Source organism: Phoxinus phoxinus (genome assembly GCF_949152265.1).
Source record: "Phoxinus phoxinus genome assembly, chromosome: 17".
Taxonomy (NCBI): domain Eukaryota; kingdom Metazoa; phylum Chordata; class Actinopteri; order Cypriniformes; family Leuciscidae; genus Phoxinus; species Phoxinus phoxinus.
This window is the reverse complement of record NC_136892.1, coordinates 22,452,564-22,475,783: the sequence shown is the minus strand read 5'-3', so window position 1 is coordinate 22,475,783 and position 23,220 is coordinate 22,452,564. Positions and strand designations below refer to the sequence as shown.

Sequence of the window (23,220 nt, the reverse complement as noted above, 5' to 3'; positions counted from 1 at the left end):
AGGTTATTCTTGGCAAGTTCTCTCCTCCCTTTCAGCAAAAAAAACAGCCTTTCCTGCGCTGGCCTGCTCCAGCCTGTCTGGGGCCTCTCTCCCCCCTTTTCTCCCCATCTTAATTTTTTTTTTATTCTCTCACTCTTTTTGTGTTTCCACTCACACTTTCCCATTTTTAAGCATGTCTTTTTGCACTTTATATTTTATTTTCCCATATTTCTGCATCTCATTGTTTTAAAACATGCCTTTCTCACTTCCCCTTTTCTCACCAGTGAAACACTTTCACTTTTTGCACAACATAAAATTAAGCAGGTAAGTTTTTCAGTCTTCTGCTGTCCTCTTCTGCAGATAGATTTGGGACCTCTGAGATGTGCTCGATTCACTCTGCGTTCAGAATAAATGGATAAAAAAAATTCAGACCAATAATGGAAACCCAGACTCACAATGGAAACCTACCCAGTGATAGATATGTTTTCATTGCTGTAATTCAAAATCAGAGGAGTCTAGATTAACAAAATTAGTAGAAACGTCTTTTGAGAAACCTGTTTTCAAAAGAGACACATTTAATTCAGACCCCCACTCTGTAAAGGCTCTGCAATTTTCCGTCAGGGAGAATGGCTCAATCATTCAAAGCAAATGGCGGGAATTTGAGAGCATGAGTCATGATTCTTTCCATCGTTTTGTATAATTCTGTTGATATACAACCACATAATAAATAGCAGAGAATTATGTCATAATATATTAGATTAAGAATTCTTAAAGTTGTGATGGAATTCCTATAACATTTAATGGATACCATATGCAAATTTAAAACCTTGTGGATTAGTGTTCTAATGCTCAAAAAGAGACCTGGTGACTATTCCATCATGTTCATCAATGTTTATGTAATCATCCATCCATCTGCTTCTTTGTTCCATCCATCGCAATAAAATGAATTGCATGAAATGTAGATTTGGCAAATGAATAAAAATGGCTTTAGCCAATGTATTGTTTGATTTCTATATTGTTGAACATAAGTTTATAAGTTTACAACAATCCATTCTCTGGGATGCGTTCTTGTATTGCCTTTGAATTTTTATGAATTGTTTGTTGACACACCCATGCGTCAGTCTTTGGCTGTCAGACAAGAGCAGACACCTGCAGATCAAGAAAGGAGAGTGTCCAGAGACTCATTTGTATCTCATATCTTCTCTAAAGCAGACATCCAATAGGCTGTCGTGATGTGCCTCTAAGGGAAATGAAAGATTAACTGCACTTTGTCAGCTGTTAAAGTTTTAGAAAAAAGGCTCTAGACATCCATTACCCGTGGCACCAGAGAGAAAGCAAAGTTTGCTTCACAGCTACCGCACTGAGGTTAGATCAGGACCCAAGCAAATGGACTGCATGGCCTCAGAAGTCCTGAGTGTTTATTAATATACGTAGTAGATGGATAGAAAGGTTGCACTTTGCACTATATACAGTAGTATTGCAGTAAGGGAGTAAATGTAATATTACTGTATACCTGTAATCATAGATTTATTCATACCTGGTTCTGTTTTGCTTCATGTCAGATTTCCCCCCCATTACACTGTAAAAACTAAAGGTGCCTCAAATATCATGTCGGATACTCAAGGAACTTCAAAATGTAGTTTACGTGCCTCAAAGCTCTTTCTCCTATAGTAGGGTTACTGGTGGAGCATTGACAATTTTGCGGTTCTTGCTGGAACTTATGGTATCCTTTAAGCACTTTGTATTCAGTTCAGAGGTTCTGTTCTGGAGTCACCTTTTCATTACCATGAGACCTCAAAGTGCGTTGCAAAATTAGAGGAACCTGAATTCTATAAAAGGGTTATTGTAAGATCTTTTCACATTTAAGTGGTTCCTGGAAGATCTCTTATATGTTAAAGCCAGCATCTGGAGGAACCCAATGGTTCTGTGAGGCCAGAATAAGATTATTATTAGTCAAGTCACCTTAGCGTATATAGCGCTTTTTACTATACAGATTGTATCAAAGCAGCTTTTGATAACAAGAATATAATACAACAAGTTAGTTTCTAGAAGAAAATTGTGTCATCGTCCACCTATTCTATTATTATTAGCCTAGGCTATATTCTGTTTAGGCCTATTCTGCCTATTTTATTGATTAATTTAAACCTACAACAACAACAACAATATTAATAATATGAAGAACAAGAAGCGTTTTAATCTGTCACGAAACTGCTGCTATTCCTCTGATGTAATCGCAACAACGATCAGCTGATCATCATCAGATTTGAAAGTAATGGCTCCTCTCATCAAAGCCTGCCGCAGCTTCCGCCGTTCCGGTTCTCCGTTACAAGGTTTGTAAACTCGCCAAAGAAATATAATACAGAATCTACTCACTATATATTCAAACACATACATATATAAACTACATTTATTATACAATACTAACGTTACGTTTTTACGTGTTATACCACTCGTTTGTCGCACAGTAGGCTAACGTTATGTGGTATGATAATGAGTATGAAGGTTTTAGCCGCGATGCTAACTAATCTAATGAACAACTGGAAACCATTGACTTATTGTCTTAGAGATTGTTTTAGTCATTCAATTCAACGTATTCTGTACAGTAAGTTTTCTTCAAATTGCTGATATAACTAATTTAGCTGATTCCTGCTGTCGTCATTGGCGTTAGTTATGAATAACAACACAGGTTAATATAGTTTGGTCTGTTTTTGTTTACTTAACTTACTACAAATACCCTCATTCTCTCAAATACCATTTTAAAGCCATTTACTGGCCAATAAATATTATGTTGTGAATGGATAATCAGCTTTGTTCTCCCCCCCCCCCCCCCCCCAGAACATTTCTAAAACAATCTGAGCATTTCAGAGGCAACATTGAATTACAGTAAGTTACCTGCACCACATGCAAGTACTTTAATACTAAGAACTTTTCTGTGTGAAATTGTATTGTTTGACTCACTGTGTACTTGTTTTTTTTAATCAGTTATTCTCTGAAAATCTTACCTCATGCTCTCATATCTCATTCATGTTACTCAGAAAAATAATATCACAGATTTAGAGCCAATAATGCTATGCATTTTTTTCTTAGGCTATACCTTAACCATTTGCATTTAAATATATCTCATTCATGTTACTCAGAAAAATAATATCACAGATTTGGAGCCAATAATGCTATGCATTTTTTTCTTAGGCTATCCACCTTATTCCTGACGATCTCACTGTGTTTTGAATTATGGGTGGCACTTCCGGTTTGGGGAACTTCCATTCAAAAAGGCTGAAACTAATCATTTAAAATCATAAGTTTGCCAAACAAATAAAGCTTATCTGTTAGTTTGACTGGATGAGCTGTCAATTTCCCTTCATGGTTTATTTTCAGGCATCATGAGAATAACGTTACACTTGGTATTTTAACGTGACATGTTATAACAAGAACATGATTGTAAAAGTATGAAAAAGGACAACATAGGCTATACTGCGCATTTATGGTCTGTTTCCTGAATTTAATTTACCGATATTCCATTAATAATTCACTGGAATGCGCAAATAATCTCTCTCGTTATTCTCATCAAATCCTCACATCTCTTTCCAGGTGTGTTTTCACAAGTAAATGCAATTTATAATCTGTCAAAATGACGGAAATCATTTTGAAATAGTAACATGTAATGTAATGCTGAAGTTAATGAACATTTTTGATTAAGGCAACATAAGTTACAGATATATTACAGTGATCTTTAACCAAAGACTCGTGCTTTTGCGGTTATTTGGTCAGTTGAAAGTACCTTGTTGATGCTTTTACACTTTTAAATTTCCTTTTAATGTTCGATGTTTGAACTTTGAGTAGATTAACGTTGTCTTAACTTTCTTAAATTGCGTTCATAGAGCGAGCCTTTTCACTGATTGTTTACAGCTTAACGGAAGTTACACCCATAATTCGCGCAAAACGTCATGGGGCGCAGGAATAGTGTTGATACCTTAATCATTTGCATTTAAATAAGACATTTGTACTCTGAATTGTAATTTAAGTTTAGTCTTTTTAGACAAAAAAGCTACCCTATTATATGGCTTCAAAAGACTTACAACATAATGGTAACAACATGAAATTAAACTAAAAAAAAAAAAATTTGTGTCTGGAGGTACCCAAACGGTTCCACACAGTGCTTCATATAAGACTTTCTCGGGAAACCTGTGTGGTTCCTCAGAGAACCGCCCCCTTTTAAAGGGTGCCTAGAGGATCTATAGACGGTTCCGTCGGTGTGGCAAAGTGAAGAACCCCAAAAGGTTCCTCCAGGAACCTTTTATTTTTACAATGTAGTGTAATTTTGGGCTTGTAACTGCTTTCTCTCAGTTTAGATATTATGACTCTTTATTTTGTAATTTTCCCTCTTTTTCATCAAAGAGAGAAGGTGAGTGGATGAAAGAGAAAACATTTGGGCCGTTTCTTAGTATCATCAGGACTCGAGTGTATTATAACAATGCATTAGTTTAGTCATTTCGTAAACTAAAATGATGCAGTCAGTAGCAAAATGAAAGTCATTATTACTGATGGAAAAACACTGCAATTAAATAAACCTTGTTATTGCCTTTTAGACAGTACTTTTTCTTAGCAGAATACTTCTATTTCTTGCACTTAATAAACTGTGACTAAGCAGCAAATAGCCCATGACTCTAATAAAAGTCATGATGTTGAGAAAAGACTGCTTTTTGCCAGACTGGAATCCAAGATGACAAGATAAGTAAGAGAACTCTATTCAGGAGTAGAACTGATAACAAACCATCTGAACAAAACCACCCTCATCCACACAGACCTTTTTTTGTGTTTGCTTTTATTCCTGTGATGGTGAAGATGAAGTCTCGGCTTCATTACTCCAGTCTTCTGTGTCATATGATCCTTTAGAAATCATTCTTATATGCTGATTTGGTTTTCAAGAAAAATCGCTGTAAACAGTTGTGCTGCTTATATTTTCATGAAAACATTTTCCAGAAGTCTTAGAATAGAAAGTTGAAAAGAACAATGATTTATTTCTTGTAAAAATGTGAGTCTTTCCTGTTATTTTTAATGCATCTTAGCTGAACGATTAATTTTTTTCAACAACAAAAAAATAATCTTACCATATTGTTTTACACCTTTCAGGAACACAGTTAATGAATCTCAATTAAGTTTGTCTATTATTATAGTAAGTAAAGTATGTAATGTATCCTCTGTGGCGAAAGCAATACCAGAGTGCACTGCAACAAGCTCTGTAAAATAAATCCAAGATGGTGGATGAGGCGAAAAATTGTTGATTGTAAATATCTATTATAAAATCCATGCTATTTTTCTTGTATTAAAAATAGTTTTAAGCGTTTTAAAACTCACTGTTTAACTTTTACCCTAAATGTGTATTTTGTCTGTTTGGTCACAATTATTAGACTTTCCTCTCATGAACTCAGTATCGGGCCCGGTATCGGTATCTGTGCATCCCTAGTTTCAAATCAGTCACTTATGATGTTCCATAACAGTTAACCATTATAGTGCTATAGAAGGCAGCTGTCTATGTAGGCAATATGTAGCGAGGCAGTTCGGTAGGCTTTTTTCAATGACCCTTAGATTGCACTTAGGTTGTATCAGGCTAACTTTACACTTTTAAAGGAATTATTGCATCTTCTCTGTTTGTTGTAGATGATTGAGGACTTAAGGGCACCTGCCAATGTGAAGATGAGTGATAAACATATTGCTTTGCTGTCAAATATTCGGCATGATGAACAGCCTACTCAAGGTGCATTTCTACACACAGCAGCCTTTAAGTGCTAGTTTGTGAATTCAACTCACCGCTGTCCATATCACTCATACTGTGAATTTGATGTGTCTGAGTGGGAGTGAAGAAGTGGCTGGGTGTGTTTTCACTGTCATTAGACGTCCGTCCTTGGGTGTGAGACATCTGTCACTTTGAGAGGAGTTACTTGGCCAATGGGGGACAGCTTTGAGGTATCATGGCAGAACAAGGTAAAGCGCAATCAGTCTCAAGCAAAATGATTTTCACAGGGTGGGTAGTGGGTATGATATAACCTTGGTCCAGTCACCAAGCACCAAATGTGAGTTAGGCTTAATATAAAAGGCCCACTGATGTGCCTTGGAACGCGCAGCTTTGTATGATGCGTTAACGTAATTTCCACTGAAACAGGAACCTAAGGCGGGACATATTGAATGTTTCCTCCCTCTTTTTTAAATAGCCAATAGCGTTTAGTTTACCTCACAGACTGCAAGTCGTACTTGATAGCACCATGGAACGAATCTGAGCGCTGATGATACGTTGGATTCAATAGAGGTGTGAATAAATTCTAACCATTTCATTTTTAACCAACACAGTTGGAAAACAGAATAAAACTCGAACTTTTGAGCGACCGAACACTCTAACCCATATTGCTCCGTGATGTGTCAACGGTCACTTTGACCAGGTGGTATTTATAGCATAGGGAGCGGGATGCTTTAGATTCTAGAGAGGATTTGAAGATGTGATGAGAAGCTGAAGTCCGTGGTGATAACATACAAATCTGAGATCCATTTTAGCGGAAGTGAGAGACTGTAAGTTTTGAATGCTTAAAGGGCACCTATTATGGAATTTTGTGTTTTTTATTTTACCTTTCATGTAGTGTGTAACATAGATCTAAGTGAACAAAAACATCCTGCAAAGTTTGAAATATGAAAGTGCACCGTATATAAAGTTATTGTCTTTCAAAAGTAAGAGTCGACTCGGAGTCATTTTTATGAATCGTTAGAAGACCGAAGCTTTTTCTCTGACTAGATGACGTCAACTTGTCAAGTTATTTGAATACGATACGCCCACTTATTGCGCTCCAAGGCAAGGGAAAACATCATGGCGACGAGACGCTGTGTTCTGAAGTGCGACTCAAAAGCCAACTTTTTTCATCTGCCCAAGGAGGAGCATTTGAAGACTAAGTGGCTACAATTCATATAACTATACCACAGAAGTATAGTCTGAGCCTTGTGCTTTGTTCGCGCCATTTTGAAGACGATTGCTTTACCAACTTAAATGCAATCAAACTTGGATTCGCGAGCCGGCTGATATTGAAGGAAGGTTCAGTTCCCAGTGTATTTGCATCAGCTTCCTCCTCCGTATCACAACCTGTAAGTGTTATTAATAATTGTTGCTTTTATGTTTTATGTAGCCTGCTTAATAATTATTTTGTTTGTTGTGTAAGCACCGTTTAGCTTCTAGGTCTTCAATGACAATTGTATTGAGAGATATGTGAAGTGTTTGTCGTTGTTTTCGGAGTTGTCTTAAAGAATAGAATAATACCTCGTAGTAACGTAACTGCATTTTTTTTTTTTTGTAAAAACGTTATGTTTATGCATCGGGCTAACGCAAACAAAGACTGATTGTGCTTTTACAATATGAACTCTGGGCTATGCTCGCTAACAACATTAAATTCTTTATCTTATTTTTATTTTTTTACTACAAACTAAGCAGTGGACTATAATCATTATAATAACACAATTTAATTGATAAAAGCATAATTGTACTCCGTGTTAAACCATAAGTATTATCTCTGTAAACACTGCTGGGTCATCTGACCAATCGCAGATTAGCGTCGCGCAAAGGAGGGGTTTGGAAAAATGAGTCGTTGAACGAATCATTTGGGAGTCGGTGAGCAAATCAGGTAAAAATAAATGCATATTATACGACAACAAAAGTGTTTTTTGTCATTGCATGCATGTAAAACTGTTGTTGGGGACTCCCAAAACAACATTAGGAACATTTTAAATGTCATAATAGGTGCCCATTAAATCTCCTAAATGCAAATTTTGTCATTGTTTTGGAACACGCCAACTTATACAAAACCTCAAGGCTAACATATTCATACTAAAAACTAAAAAACGTTTTATTTTAAGGGGACCTTTAAGAAATGTGTATTGTGCAATAAAGAAGTACCGGTACTCCAAATACATTTTAATTATAATATTTATATCATTTAGTCTCAAGCGATGTGTCAGTAAATATAAAAATGGATATGTAGTATACTTAGTATGAAATGCACATATTTTAAATACATTTTGGAAGTTTTTTTTTTTTTCCACTGGGGAACTTCCTGTAAAGCGTTACCAAAATATTTATACATTTTCACCCACTGTTGATTTTGGTCCATTTGACCCACACTGTGAACCCCACCCTCTTTGTATGGTTCTAATAAAAAAAATATAACATACTATACCAATTGTGAAAAGTGATTTGTACAAGGCAATGACTAGTAACAAATGATCTCCACCTGTGATTGGGAGTGACAGTAAATGTGGAAATTCTTCTGTGGCTGTTTTCACTTTGGGTTTGCAGTCGCTGGTGTGATTAAAGTGAAAAATGAAAATGATAATGGCTCAGACTGGTTCAGCTGTCTCATAGATTTGCTGTGAAATTGAAAACAGAACAGATGAGCGAATTCCTAATCAATTACAAGAAATGATGTGTGAAAGAATGTGTTTTTGCGCAGTCTTCTCTCACAGACACTCGTCCACTTTCAATTTCCACCTTATTCTCTCCATTTGGTCTTCACCTATTTTCTCTTATGTGGGAGGAGAGCGAGGGAACCGGGGACTTGTGGAAAATATGAATCCTATTTTACTGAGATGCCTTACAGTAAAGTGGATTTCAGTCCCACAGCCAGGGTGCCTTTGATCTGTTCTGTCCATTCGTCTCATTGGCTTTTCTGCCAGCGGAGCTGAGAGGGGCTAAACTAGCCATGCTTCAGTGACAGGACGCTCTCAGCAGGGACTAAAGTGTCCTCATGCTCCACATACACACGTTCTTTCATTCACATGCCAGATACTCAGTAAATGAGAAAAACATACAGTACACCTATTTGTTAGGCTTAATCTGGCAGGGACTATCATTCAGCTTCATGGGTTCAAACTGAGCTGAAGACGGATGATAAAGCTTTGGTTTGTTTAGCTCTGTTCCAAAACCTAGTGAGATACCTTCATAGGCAGCATTTTAAGACAACACCAACAGGGAAAAAACACATTTTGGCAAAATTCTAAGTCAGCATGTATCCTTTGTGGAGATTGGAGAGCACAATCTCATATTGACTTGTGCTTTTTGAAAAAATAAATCAATCCAAGATAAATTGGCAGATAGATTATAGATCATTAGACCGCTGCTTTCTGCATAAAAAGGTCTGTTTGGATTTTTTTTTTTTTTTTATATTCTCAAAAGATAATGCATAACTAGGATATTTTATATGTATTATTTTACTTGATTTTCACCACAGGGAGACTTTTAAGTATTTTCTAAATGAATTTATTCATGGCCCCATTGACTTCCATTCCAAAAATACTATGGAAGTCAATGGGGCACATCAACTGCTTGGTTACCCATATTCTTCTAATATCATCTTTTGTGTTCAGCAAAATAAAGAATTTCACACAGGTTTGGAACAACTTGAGGGTGAGTAAATGATGACAGAATTTTCATTTTTTTAGTGAACTATCCCTTTAAAACTGCATAATTCAAATGGATGAAAATTGTATGTACAATTTAAATGAATCTTAAAATTAGTGTTAGAAAAATTTGAAATCTTATGAGAAAAATTTGAATCTTATGAGTGTTTTTGATAACTATATTGCATATTTAAATTTTTATTTGTAAGTTTTTATGTAATATAATATGATTGAATATGTGTCAGAGTCTGTATGTTGTGATAGTAATCAATCTAAGATAAATCTATTTTGGTTTAAGCTGAATATTCCTTCGCATTCATCACCCACCAGGTGCTGTTTTCAGGAAACAGACTGTTCCTCATGGTCAGGCCTGGATTGCTGTCATCTTCGCGAAGGCCACTGGGCACAAACACGTGCACCGGCTGACAAGTGTTCCACCTCTGCATAAGGACAGCCAGCCTTCATTCCTTTTGGAACACGAGCCCTGGGCTGACTTAATTGAAGTGGTCAGTGTTAGGACCGAAGTCAACACACTCGCATTCATGAAGGTCCATGGAATGAGCCTACACATTGGAAGACCAGCTGGCTAGATTCTTCATAAAATAGCGGTAAATAATTCAGCTTTAAAGAGAGAGTGTTTCTCAAATAATTTAAAAGGCTGTGGCTCAGCAGACTTCCAGTAGTCTATACAGTAGCAGCATAAAAGTAGGTTTCTCATTCTGTGAGTATAATTTTTTGTCTAAACCATTCACAACACATAAGTTTGGTTGTTGTTTTGACTGCCTCCAACCTGAACAATTCAATAAAGTAAAAATTGACATATTATGATGTATTTCTCACACACACACACATTGGGCTTAAGAGTTTCCTATTCCAGAAAATGATCCAGTTGCTAAATCCAGAGTGTAAAATTTAATGCTCATCTTCTCATCCATCAAGCTGGGCTCCATTCATTCTCATGTGTCCCACGGTGAAATCTACTTAACAGCCTCCTTTGGTTTGGCCATCTTGACTGATTGGGATTCCACGTCCGTTTGCATAACATTCAATCTGTGTTGACACTCAAGCGAAGAATGTCTAAATTTGCTGGTCTGAGCCATCCCTCGGCAGGCTTTAGAAAGCTGCTTGCAGTGTTGCTTGCTGCTGATTGTTTTGAGTGAAAACAGATGTGGTTTCTTCACTTCTCCCCCTCTCTCTCTCTCGCTCTCTCTCTCTTTCTCTGATGAGGCAGCCTTCGATCACAATGCTCATGATATTGTCTTTCTCAAACATCCGGCTCTCCGGGAGGCCACATCTGACCAGGCCTTCTCCTCTGTCACTCTTCTATATTGTAGAAAACATAAAATAATGTTTTTTTGTTTCTTTCTCCTGGCCAATAAAGCAAGAGTTTCAGAGCGACGAGGCCGACATGCCTGTTCTGCAGCAGAAACTTAATGCAACACCAAAGCAAAACAGCCAAATTGCTGGCCATAATATTCACATCTGATTATCTTGAGTTAGATCTGTTCAAATATGCTTGACGTATCTCCAAACACGCACACATTTAATAATTTATCACTAAGTCAAAAACCTTACTTTGAACGCTGGACCACCGTGCTCCAGCTCAGGCGTTGGCAATCAGTCACACTTTCCCATTTTGTTGGATGAAAAATCCTAAAGCATTGTTCAAAAACAAGCTTTACTGGTCATTTATTTCCCCTCAGCAGTGTCAAAAGCTCCTAATGAGAAAAATGCCTGGACAGCAGGGAAGAACCCAACAGCATTACTTGTAGAGGCTTCACTGATGTGAAATACTGTATATATATATCTAAAAAAAAAAATTTTTTTTGTGTGATTTGTTTACCCAGTCTCATATATCTCCTGTCTCAGTGCACATGTGCCGAGGGCCTCGGAGGGACCCCTAACAGATCTCAAGAGTCCCCTGTTGACCAAGAGCTTTAATTAAAGTTGGACCAATTCACAGTCTCAGGACCGGACACCTTTCAACCCCTCAACCTTCTGCTCTTCTCTGCAAGTATGTTTACATCATGCACTTTATAAATTAAATTTCAGTCAAACTAAAGTAGAAATTTTGTATTTGCCTTGGAAATTGTTTATTTTATTCACATTATTGTTCAAAAGTTTGGAGTCTATAAGATTTGGTAATATTTTTGAAAGAACTCTCTTTGATGGCAAAGATGAATTTTCAGCATCATTACTCCTGTCTTCAGTGTCATGTGATCCTTCTGAAATCATTCTAATATGCTGATTTGGATCTCCAGAAACATTTATTATTATCAATGTTAAAAACGGTGGTGCTGCTTATTTATTTTTTTGGCAACGGATTTTTTCTTTGATAAATAGAAAGTATTTATTTGAAATAACAATATATACCTTATATATTAATACTAAAATATATAGCTTTAAAGCTGCAGTCCGTCGTTTTTCCTCTTTGTCGCCATCTCTGTTCGAAATCTGCAATTGCAGTTATTCGCGGAATTATTAACTGTGCGTGGGTAGTAAATCGGCATGAAACAGCGCGGATGAACACAATGTATTGAGGGGAACCTGTCGCTGCCGCGTCGCTGTGGATACTGTACTACTGTCATCAGCAATCTCAGAGTATACTTTTTGAAAGTGTCAACATTAGAATTTTCATCGGAAAATGTCATCTGAACAAGTAAGTAACATTCACTTTTGTTCTGACCAAATTCGGGGGGTGGGGGGAAGCATTGCAGTAGGCTATATCATGCTGATTAAATCTAACGATTGCTTATATCACGTCAAAACGTGAAAAATATATTTTTTCTGTAGCCACTCTGAAGTCCGAAGTCTTTGGGTTTTACAACTGGTGAATCTCCAGTTGTCACTGGTGATTGTCGCTTTAAACTTCCGGGATCCGCCATACCAAGTGCTAAGCTAAACCTCCACCTCCATCATCCACACACGCTAGCCGGGGACTCCTTCTCTATGTGTACAGAAGTGACGTAATGACGCAAAGACATGCTCGAAATTCCCGCGGAAATCCACCAGTACCACTGGAATTAAAATCATTATTACAAGCTTACCGTTTTGAATCGAGGTAAGGCAAGCAGATCGTTTTGAACACTGGCTGGTCAAGTTTTTTTTCAAAAATGTCTTTTTTTATATTTTTAAACCCAAGAAAGTGCCGGACTGCAGCTTTAAACAACAAAAAATAAATGAATTAAAGTAATTTTTTTTAAATGTCATGTAAACGCTTTAGTCTAAATAAAATAGTTCTACAAAGTCAGACTTACAGATCTAGATAATGCTATTGTAGACATTTCTGATTGTACAGATAAATCAGACATGTATACATGTCAGACTGCAGCTGGCCAAAACACCATGATAACATTTCCTTCAGAAAATATAAAAATAGTTCATGCATTAGCACATAACGCTTGTTTTTCTCAAACAGGAACATTTGCTTTCTTTGCCACAGCACTCTGAGAGTCTTTTGTCAATTTTCAACCCTCTTAAAACTCAGAAAACGAAAAATAATGTAATTTCAGGGGGTATTGAGAGCTATTGCAAATAACAGTCAACAATGAGACGTGGGTTGTTTTTTCCTTTCCATTACTTTTGGGTACATACTGTAAATGCAGAAGCATCGACTCTTAAATTATATTCTATTAAATTCAAGATTATATGGGTCGTTCATTAAAGGTCAAATCTGCAAACGATGTCAACAAACCTCTCAAGATACTGAAATGTCTCTAATGGACCTCTTTGACTGAATAAAGACCAGAACGTGACATTTTAGCCAATAAACAAATACAATAATCCTAATGTAAAGAAGAAGTTTAAAAACGTTCTGTGTATAAAGCAAACGATGGTAGTTTGTGATTTGTTTACTGACGCTCTTTGTTTTGTCATGTTATGCAGACAGCAGATGGCACTGATGGATACTGTACCTACACAGCCTACACATTGTCCCTGGCTCTTTGATATCTTAGAAAAACCTATCTGGACTTTCCAGACAGTGGACACACAGGAAGTGAATTATGAATAAGCAGAATTTTCTCTCAAAGACAGTATAGAAAATGCCCAAATTCCGTCTGGGCCTAAAGATAAGCTACTGTACACTGTACAATAACGGATTAGAAGGGTAAACCAGAAACGCAGTTGCCGGAATGAGTGCTGAGACATGTGATAACTAACACAAAACCATATTCCATACTCTATTATCTTCTGCCGGGTGATGATAGATTGTTGAATGTGTCTTTTTCCCCCCCTCTAACTGTCACGTTAAGCGTTTTTCCTGAATCATTTCTGGTTATTAAAGTGGCCGATTTGTCCTCTCCGTTGGTGAGTGTGGTCACACGGCCGGTGACTGAAGTGCTCTTGTGAACAGAGCAATGCCTGGACCAGGGTCAGGCTGGCTGTGAGCATCTCTGCTGTGCCATTCCTCCTACGTTCCTTATTACGTTGTCAAGACAAGGCGATTTAGTTAATTGCCTCATTTGGAGGTTGAAATATTATGCAGCAAATGTACTCTCTTATGGCTATTTTTGAGTGCTTTTCTGGATTCATGGTTTGTGCGGAATTGATTTTTTTCTTTAACTTTAGCATAGGCCAGCTTGATTTTTGGTCATTCATGTGTCTTTTTAGCTATTGGTTTTTCTCTAATTTTAAGCAAATCTTTCCTGTTTTTCCCCTTGTTCTGTATATACAGTTCTCTGTGTAAATGCATTATTTTCTTTAGAATACTTCATATCATAGTTTAAATGTCCTGATGTTAAACAAACGGTTCACCCAAAAAGTTGATGATGTCTGTTAAAAACCTTAAAAGTGGCCATAAATGGGTATATATGATTCTTATGATATATTGTAGTCTTGTGAAGTCTTAGAATATATTTGTTTGAGGAATAGACCAAAATTGTAGTTGTTACTCATATAAATCTTAGTGACTGCCATATCCATAGATGTAAAAATAGTATATTATGGTACTAGTATGCTGCTCTTTTTTTATTTTGGAGCTTGTCAGACCTAGTTCCCATTTACAGTATGTTGTTTATATGGTAAATACATATTTACTCCTATGGATGCATGTCATAGTTCATTATATATATCTTTGTTTTCTTAGTAATTAAAAATGCTACTTGAATGGCACAAGCATGTCTGATTTAATCAGATTTCCTGCTCTTGAAATCTTAGTTTGCGAGGCGTAGACGTGCAGCACCATTGCATGGACGTAAAACAAACAGAGAAACAAACCCTACTGGAATTCAATTGTACACAGAGGTGCCACTTGGCATGAGAAAGTCTTGTTTTGGAAATCCATCCTGCAGTGCTCACTCTCGATAGCTTTCCAATGGAAGAAAGCCAGGATTTCCTAATTCAGAGAGAATGGAGAGTTCTTAACAGATTGATCGGCAGCAGGGGACAGTCTATTCTTTAAATGACCGCTCGGAGGGGGGGAGAATGGTACTTCATGGATGTGTGTTTCTTAGAGGAGCCTGAAAGAAACCTTTTGTTTTGTCCTAGGTACATGTCAGGAGGAGAGAAGCTCTCTCTAAAGAGATCACCGCAGGCTGGCGTAGCTCGCTTCATCTCTCACACAAACCATCTATCTGCTGTAGCTGTTCCTCATGGATCCCTTCTGCCTTGATATACACATGGGTGAGTCTCAAAGGCTGCGATATGTTAGATTGTTTTTCAATGGGCTTTTTATTGCACTTAATTATCCTGCCTACAGCGTTCATTGCATAAAGGAATATTCCCAGTCTGGGAGTTAAGCACAGTTGACAGCATTTTGTGGCATGATGTTGATTACCACACATATTCATTTATACTTCTTTATATAAAAACAATTTTTTAAACAATTTGAGTTGCAATGGAAGTGAATGGGCCTGTTTATATACTAATCTTGAAACCTTAAAACTGCTGTAAAAAACATTTTTTTTTACAATTAAACAGCATTACAACTTTTTTTTTTTTTTTTACAGATGAATTAATGCTGTTTTTAAATTATAAGCTTCACATTTCTGCTTTTAAATTATCAAAAGATGGGCCCCATTCACTTTTATTGTAAGTGTCGTACTGTAACCTCGATTTTGGATTTTTCTTTTTAAAGAAATCGAGGTAGTTGTGCCAACTTTATGCCACAAATGCTTTCGTTAGACCGTAACTTGTATAACCCAGAATATTCATCCAATGGTAGGATTTTACTTGGAGAAAATGAGAATGAATAAAAAATTATAATTATAACATCTGCACTTAATTATATAATTAAGCACTTTGTTGCACTCTAAATGTGTGGATGTTTGTGATAATTGCAGCTGGATTAAAGTGCTTCTTGGAAATGTTCTAAACCATTTGATAAATGGTACAGTACTCGAGCATTCAAGCATGAAGCTATGTCACAAGGCAATGATGTGTTTTCCAGCAAGTGATTGTTGGCATTTTAAAGTTGGTTTATGCCACTGGACGGTGACTGAGCTGGTTTTTACTTGGACTTTGTAAAGGTCATTCTTCTGGCATACAAAATCTTTCTGTGCAGGTTTCACTCCCGGCAGGAGCCGAGAATGCAATATCTTGGACTCGGCTGAATAGCAAATATTAGTTGGCGAACCGCTGCTGCTCTTTTGAGCAATAAGTATATGCTCTTATTCTATGTGCCCTGAAATGCGCCGGTTTGCCACTAATATAGCTGTGTTTTGTGTGTAGCCACCTAAATAACCACAAGTACATTTATTTCAAGGTTGCACAGGCTGATTCTCACTGGGGTTTTATGTAAAGGCTGGACCGCAGGCTGAGTTGTTTGGCTCGACTACCAAACTACGGCCACGGATTTCATCCATCAGGACAAAAAGAAAGAGAAAATAGAGAGGGAGGAAAATGTTGAATTCAATCTTAACGCATAAATATGAGCCTGACAGAGGTTTGGCAGGCTGCGGAGCTGTCATACCGCTGGGAAGAGCCGGGGTGTTTGTTAAGAGAGGCTGTTGAGTATTGATTTTGCAACAGGGCTGGCACGGGGCTTTGGAATGTAGGCCACTGCTGTTGCAAAAGCCAGAGAGTGTTTTCTGTGAGGCGTTAGCAGCTTCACGCTCCACCCTGAGCTGCTGTATGTCAGATGGACACGACGCTCAGACCTTTTAGAGTCTTTAGAGGGAACGGTATCAATCCATTGATTTGAATAGGAATAGTGCATTGCAAGAACATAGAGGTAAAAACCTTAGGCTTTGAGGGCTTTCGGAAATCGAATTTGCTTTAATCCTGCAAAGTAATTTCAAATCTCCTTCAAATACTGTACATGTATCACTAGGCACCCATAGACAGAGGAAGACTTCCTTGCCTATCCCTAAATAGTACTTATTGGTGTATAAGATACTAATATGTACATTTTCGAGTTAGATGTGTACCTTTTGAGGGGACTTCTGTAGTGACCGTTGTTGTTTTTTCTAGATTTTAGTCATAATTTAATTTAATAATCAGAAATAATTTTGTTAAAAGGCTGTTCTTTGCATCCTAAGTAGTGTTTTTGAACATGGGTGTGTTTGTTCAGGGGGCTACAGTATACGATGAGATGTAGACTGTCAGACTGCCGAAGCAGTTAGATTTGGGTTGTCTTGCAGCCTCTCAGGTGCAGGAAACAACCACTAGTCCCTAGCTGAATAATTGACCAGACAATTGACCAGACATACATGTTGTGGGTGCAGTGATCCAATAGGGAAAAAACAATTATTTGTGTCCTATAGATACACGTGTCAGTTTATGCCAAGATGGAGAGTGTAGGTGTGTGTGGGTTTGTTTAGCTATACTTTGGGGACAAAATCCTCCTTATAAAAGAGTAAAATATGACAAATATGAATACAATACAGAAAAAAAGCCAATTGTCATACTGCAAAAGTTTTGAATAATCAAGTTTTTTTTCTTGTTTTTGGAAGAAGTCTCTTATGCTCACCAAGGCTGCATAAAAACAGTAATATTGTGAAATATTTCTATTTTAATATTCTTTCAAATATTCAAATAATACAGAAGACTGTGACATACATATTTACATACACTATCTAAAGGGTATGTAAATATATTAGGGCTGGGTTAAAAAATTAAACTAATTACACAATTTGCTGTGATTAATCGCAATTCCCCCAAGCTTGTAATCATCAATATTTAAACGTAGAATCACCTAATTAAATTAAACGCAGAAAAAAAGAAAGAAAAAAAAAATATCTACAAAAATTGGACAGAAAATAGCCCTATATTAAAATAATATTAAACATCAATATATCAATATATTATTCTTCATTCAGTTCTATGCAACAAACTCAGATTTAACAGATTTTTTTTTTTTTACTAATAATCAAAATAAAGTATAGTCCTACAAAGCTATTATTACCAGAGCATGTGATCAGAGCAGGTAATTTTACCATTGTTACCAGCTCAGTAGGGCTATTGTAAACAGAAGTCTATTTCTGAGAAATTTCACATTATTTGAGCGGACTTTACTTTTCCAGTGCGTGATTTGTGAATGACAGAGAAGAACGAGCAAAGAGTGCAGTGCGACGACACACAAACATGTGCGCGCGTGCGGAACAGAGAGCGCGGCACACACACGTAGTGGAAAAGACCCGCTCGTGAAGTTACTAAACAAGCTGTGCGAGAATTAAACCTGATCGCCGAACATGGAGGGGCGGGGCGACATTTTCGGCTTAGATTTTCTGCCTTTTTTCTCCTTCGACCAAAAATGCCATTTTCGTTGGCCGAAAATTCTGTGCATCCAGCTTCTATGGTTTTTTAATTCAGCTTTGCTAATTGTACACAGCATCTTTGTTTTGTCAAACGCACCATTAGGCAACTTTTTAAATGCAAACATCCTTGTCCTTCTCCATCAGGACAGGGTGACTTGGTTCGGCACACTCACAATAGCAGCCACAACATGAAGTCGTTAAGACGAGGCAAAAAAAAGTGCTGCGTCAATTGCGTTATTTTTTATTTTTATGCGTTAAACATCTCAAATTAATCGCAAAGATTAACGCGTTAATTCCCCCAGCCCTAAAATATGTCCATTAATATAATTAAATGCTCTTTTCTTCATCCTCATTGGCGATCACATGTCATGTGTTGAAGACTTAGCAGGCTATAATTTCACAAAGATTTGTTGATTGCCGTCTAGACCGGGCTTGACTTCAGCATGCTTTGTCAGCTCATTTTCCTGTTTCGCGGCTCTCTGAATCTCTCCATCTGCCTCATAGCCACACAAATCCTGCTTTCTCATAAGTGACACAGTCGTCTGCCAAAAGAATCAGATTGGCAACTAAACAAAACCCCAGAAGAAGGTGTGTGGAAGCTTTGGCACACCCTTGGACCCTTTCATGATTTAGAAAGCAAGAAAGATTGTCTCTCTGCCAGTGTTTGTAGAAAAGATTGTTGCTCTGTTTGGAATCAAGAGCTTATGATATCTGTCATAAATGCAGAGCAGATTTCATCCCTATGTTTATGCCATCGGGTGTAATTTAGGCCCTTTCTTGAAAGGAATCGTTTAGGGGTTCACTAGCCCGATTCAACATTAACTGGTTGATTTGTCTTCAGCACATTAAAACGATGTTCTTAATGGTTCATTAATATCTCTCTGAAACTCTGACAGTGTGGCTGACTATGCACTTCTCTCAGAGATTGCATGTTTTGTAAAAGAGGCACAAACAAATTATCACTACATCCTCTACCCTTGATCTTTCTTCCCCAAGTGTCCTTTTTCTGTGTACTTCTCTTCCACTTTCACCATCCTTCCTTCTCCCTGTATGTCTCGGGATGAGGTTCTATTGATCGTGGAAGTGTGTGACTGTAATAAACTTTGACAGCTCACCATGCAGGCTTGCACTGAGGAGAGAATCATGCAGCCAATCCATGAGGCAGAAGATCACGCCAGCAAAGCCCAAACTATCCTTCACGCAAGAGTGGCCACCCTCCACGCAATCCAACCATACCGCAGGACGTATGACATCACCTGAACTTGGGCTAAGAGTAGATGCCTATTGCATAGTGAAGATATGACACACTTGTTTTAAAGTCCTCCAGTTAGCATCTCTGTTGTGGATATATAATGCTTTGATTTGTTGGATACTCAAAGTTTAGAATTTAACCTAAAAAGCTACATTAGCATTGTTAGCTACACTCACAAAAGTACAAGTAACTTCTGTATGCAATGTGGAGACCGATGTTAGAGATATTTTTATTTTACTGTATTGGATTTTGAAATCGCATATTTAATTATGCATGGTCATTCCTCCCATTTTTACATTTAGATATCATCTTACACTTATTTAAAATGAGTTGTTAAAGAAAGATTACATTTAATCTTATTAAATGATTAATGTATGTAATCCATCCAATTCTTAAAAATATTAATTCTTCATGCTGGACATTATAATGTTGGCATGCCTAAATTCACAGCATTTAAAACAATTGGGTTTAGTGTTTTTTATTTTTTGAGATAAAATAGTATTGAATTTTAAAATCTGCCATGTATCTGCTATTAGCCATAACATGAAAATAATTATCACCATCCCCATTCTGTAATTGATTTTAGCGATATATTGAAATAAAAACGTTTATTTTGTCGGAATACATGGCTACTTTTGAATGGTTATCATTGGAGAAACATTCTTTTTGGCCATCGAATTGTGTAGTTTTGGTGTCATGCAAGATCCTTGCCGCAAGCAATTCTATTAGTCAAAGATTTTATTGGTGCTCTATTCTGTGGCTAATTTGAAATGATAGGAAATTGCTTTTTTAATCAACATTTTTATCCGTCAGCTTTGCCACCACAAGAATAAGTGGTTACACTTTATTTGAATGTGATTTAGTTGCATTGTAATTACTAAAATAAGTACTTTATATTACTACTAAATATTAATTAACTTCATGTACTTACTGCAGAGTTACGGTTAGGGTTTGACTTAGGGTTAGTTACTTGTAATCATGTATAATTTACTGTTATTACTAGTGTACTTGTAATAACTTGTAGGTCACCTTAAAGTGTTACTGAATAAATTACATTTTAAAATATATGAAATATATATTGCTGTTTACAATACTGTGTTACTGTATTGAAATAAATGTTGCTTTGAGACTTCTTTCAATAGCATAAATTCTAATAGACCACACATTTTTGAACAATTAAACATTTACCTTTTTTGTGTTTTCAGTTAGCATATAGAGCTTAGGCTACTTGCGTAGCATAGAGCTAACTGCTCTTTTGATTAGCTAGAAAATTTAATCTTGCACTACACTGGCAACTACCAGCAGCTATATTAGCCAACCAAACCTTGATCCCTTGGTGTGAATACACCTTCCCGTGGAATTTTGTTCCCCCCTCCCAAGCTCAAAGTGAAACTCCTCCTGTGTGTGTACATTGCGGTTGTCTTTACTATCGTCAGAACATGTCATAAATTCAGAGAGGTGGTATTTAGCACTCCGTAGATTGCTCGTTTAAGGTTGTGTAAACTCTCTGGTTTGGCTCGGCAGACCACACTCAGTGAGCACTTAGGATGTGTGCCTACAGTGAACTATGATTGCACGAGTGTGCTTGCTGCTTTCAGCCAAGACTAATGAACTGACTTCTCTGAATATGTTCATCAGCTTCCCTATAAACCCCCTAAACCCTGTTTCCCATCCATTAGCTCCATTCAGCAGCTAAATCATAATGATTTCCAAATGTGCTTTGTTTGAATGCACTCGTGGGGTCTAGCAGAGTTGAATAGGTACTGTGGCATACCACAAAAATGTCCTATTTAAAGACAAGACATAATATTATTCAAGGAGAAGAAGTGAAGACTGGAGTTTAACCACAGTGGTCAAAAATGAGACCAAACCAAATTACTTAAAATGTATATTTTTCTCTCTTTTTTAATTCATAGCATGGACTGTTTAATCAAATTAATCACAGTTATACTTTGAATAATTATAGAATGGGCGGCTCGCAGGGAAGGGAAACAGGAAGGGAAGGAGCAGTGCTTTCACCACATCAAAGTCGTCTGACAGTAATTACTGTCTATGAAACAATAAATAATGAAACAGGATCTATCTACAATTTACTTTAATGTTCCTGCATGATGTAATTTGGAATAAAGACAGTAAAATGATTTTTTTTTCAGTGCAGACATCTTCGTATTGATTCACAGTGAACTAATGCAGCTGTGCTGCCAAATTTGAGAGGAAATTAAATTAGAGGCCAGTGCTTAATGCCATATATATTATGTGGTCTGTTTCGAAATAGACTGCAGACTGAGAGGCCGCTACATTTGAATTCAGTAATATGTTTATGCACATGTCCTTCATAGTTATTTGCTGAATTATGTAGTCCATTTCATTCAAATGACTTGAAATACAAACGTTAAACGTTTGTACAGAGTACAATTGAAGGAAACAATGCCATTGTATGAGGGGTTTGGAGGCTGTAGATCATATTTTTGTTAAAGACAACATTTATTGATGTGTGCAAACCATGTCACTTCAGTAATGTGATGCATTTCAGACAGGATATTTAATGAAAACAAATGTAGGGAGGATCTTGTTTGTATTATGAAAAGTGGACGTTACATGCCAGAATGGGGGCCAGACAAGAATGTGAGTTTGCTAAATTGTCTAAACTGTTAATCAAGTAAATATTGTCAATTGTGATTTCATGTTGACTTTAAAAAAAAAAAATTGAGCTATAAAGTTGTCTATGTAGTCATTATCAACTTTTTTCCTGTGGGTATTGCTGTTTACTTCAACATTTGTTTTGACAGGTGCAGTAACAGGCTTTTTGGCTTTTGTTCATGGCTTTTGGATGGTTTTCTGCCTCAAACATTATCAATATATAGAGACAACAGGAAGGAGACAAGTCACTGATGGACAATTTGACACTTGTGTTTTTGTATCCAATTGTATTCTGTAGTCCGCTTCTTCTCTCTTGAGGGATAAGACTCTGGGCGGCAGTTACCCAGTCATGTCTAATTCACACTCAGCACTCGCCAAGTGCCATGACCGCAAGGATGGCTAGTCTCTGGGAAGGTTAGCTGGCTTAGTAGTGATGAGAATGGATATGGTAAGGAGGGAAACCACTCTATGGGAAGGACGTAATAGTACAGTGCTCCACAGTCAGAGAAGGGCATTTCAGACACTCTCGTCTCCATGGGCTCGTCTTGTCCAGGAGACTGGTGCTCGAAATAGCATACAACCATATTACTTGTACAATTTTTCATTATGTATACTAAACATTGAATGTACTATTTTTGTATGCATGGAATACCAGAGAGCAAACTGTGTGTCCCACAATGCAATGCTCTTCAGCTTCACTCAGTTTTACTCAAAATTGTTTTTCTTGTCTAAGATGCTCTTCCAGTCTTACCAAACTAGTCTTTAATTAGTTAAAGCTAGACTTCAGCTGGTCTAGTTAGCATCTAAAGTTAAGACTAGCAAACCGGTTTAATTGCTGTATGCAGTAAGCAATCAATCAATGAGCATTGTTGCACTTTATAGTCTTCAGTGCCTCTTCTAGATTTCAGTTGCTTGTTTGTCCACAGTTGAAATTTGTTGATATTGATCTGTAATCTTCCTTTTGTAAATGTCTGGATGTGTATTATCTCCCATAATGCATTGCCAGCCCATAAGTGACTAAAATTATGTTTACAATTTTAGATTCTGTATGTTTTCTTATTTGGAGCACAATGGGGAAAGAAAGTGTTTTAGATTTTTCATTTATGCGTATAGGCTAATGTTCAGTAGAACATTAGCAGAGGTATTTATTTCCTCTACATTTGTTTCCCCGCAAAGGTCTACGCTATCATAACTTACACCGTTTCAGTAGCCTCTGTTTTTTAA

The 23,220-nt window shown here is 37.0% G+C and overlaps 1 protein-coding gene across 4 annotated transcripts in view; it reads left to right on the top strand.

Moving 5' to 3' along the window:
* Window positions 1-2,241: 2,241 nt before the first annotated feature.
* The window catches only part of rxraa (retinoid X receptor, alpha a), a 172,195-nt gene continuing 151,216 nt past the window's right edge, over window positions 2,242-23,220 (top strand). For 2 of the 4 annotated variants that reach the window (XM_079586676.1, XM_079586672.1), the window contains exons 1-8: window positions 2,242-2,309; window positions 2,815-2,862; window positions 5,638-5,734; window positions 5,872-5,961; window positions 9,376-9,415; window positions 9,739-10,016; window positions 11,278-11,422; window positions 14,896-15,030. In XM_079586676.1, the coding sequence (XP_079442802.1) occupies window positions 15,000-15,030 (31 nt within the window). In that variant the 5' untranslated portion in view covers window positions 2,242-2,309; window positions 2,815-2,862; window positions 5,638-5,734; ... (3 more) ...; window positions 11,278-11,422; window positions 14,896-14,999. Of the gene's footprint in view, window positions 2,310-2,814; window positions 2,863-5,637; window positions 5,735-5,871; window positions 5,962-9,375; window positions 9,416-9,738; window positions 10,017-11,255; window positions 11,423-14,895; window positions 15,031-23,220 lie in introns of all 4 variants that reach the window. The other 2 variants (XM_079586674.1, XM_079586673.1) reach the window with 2 other exon arrangements.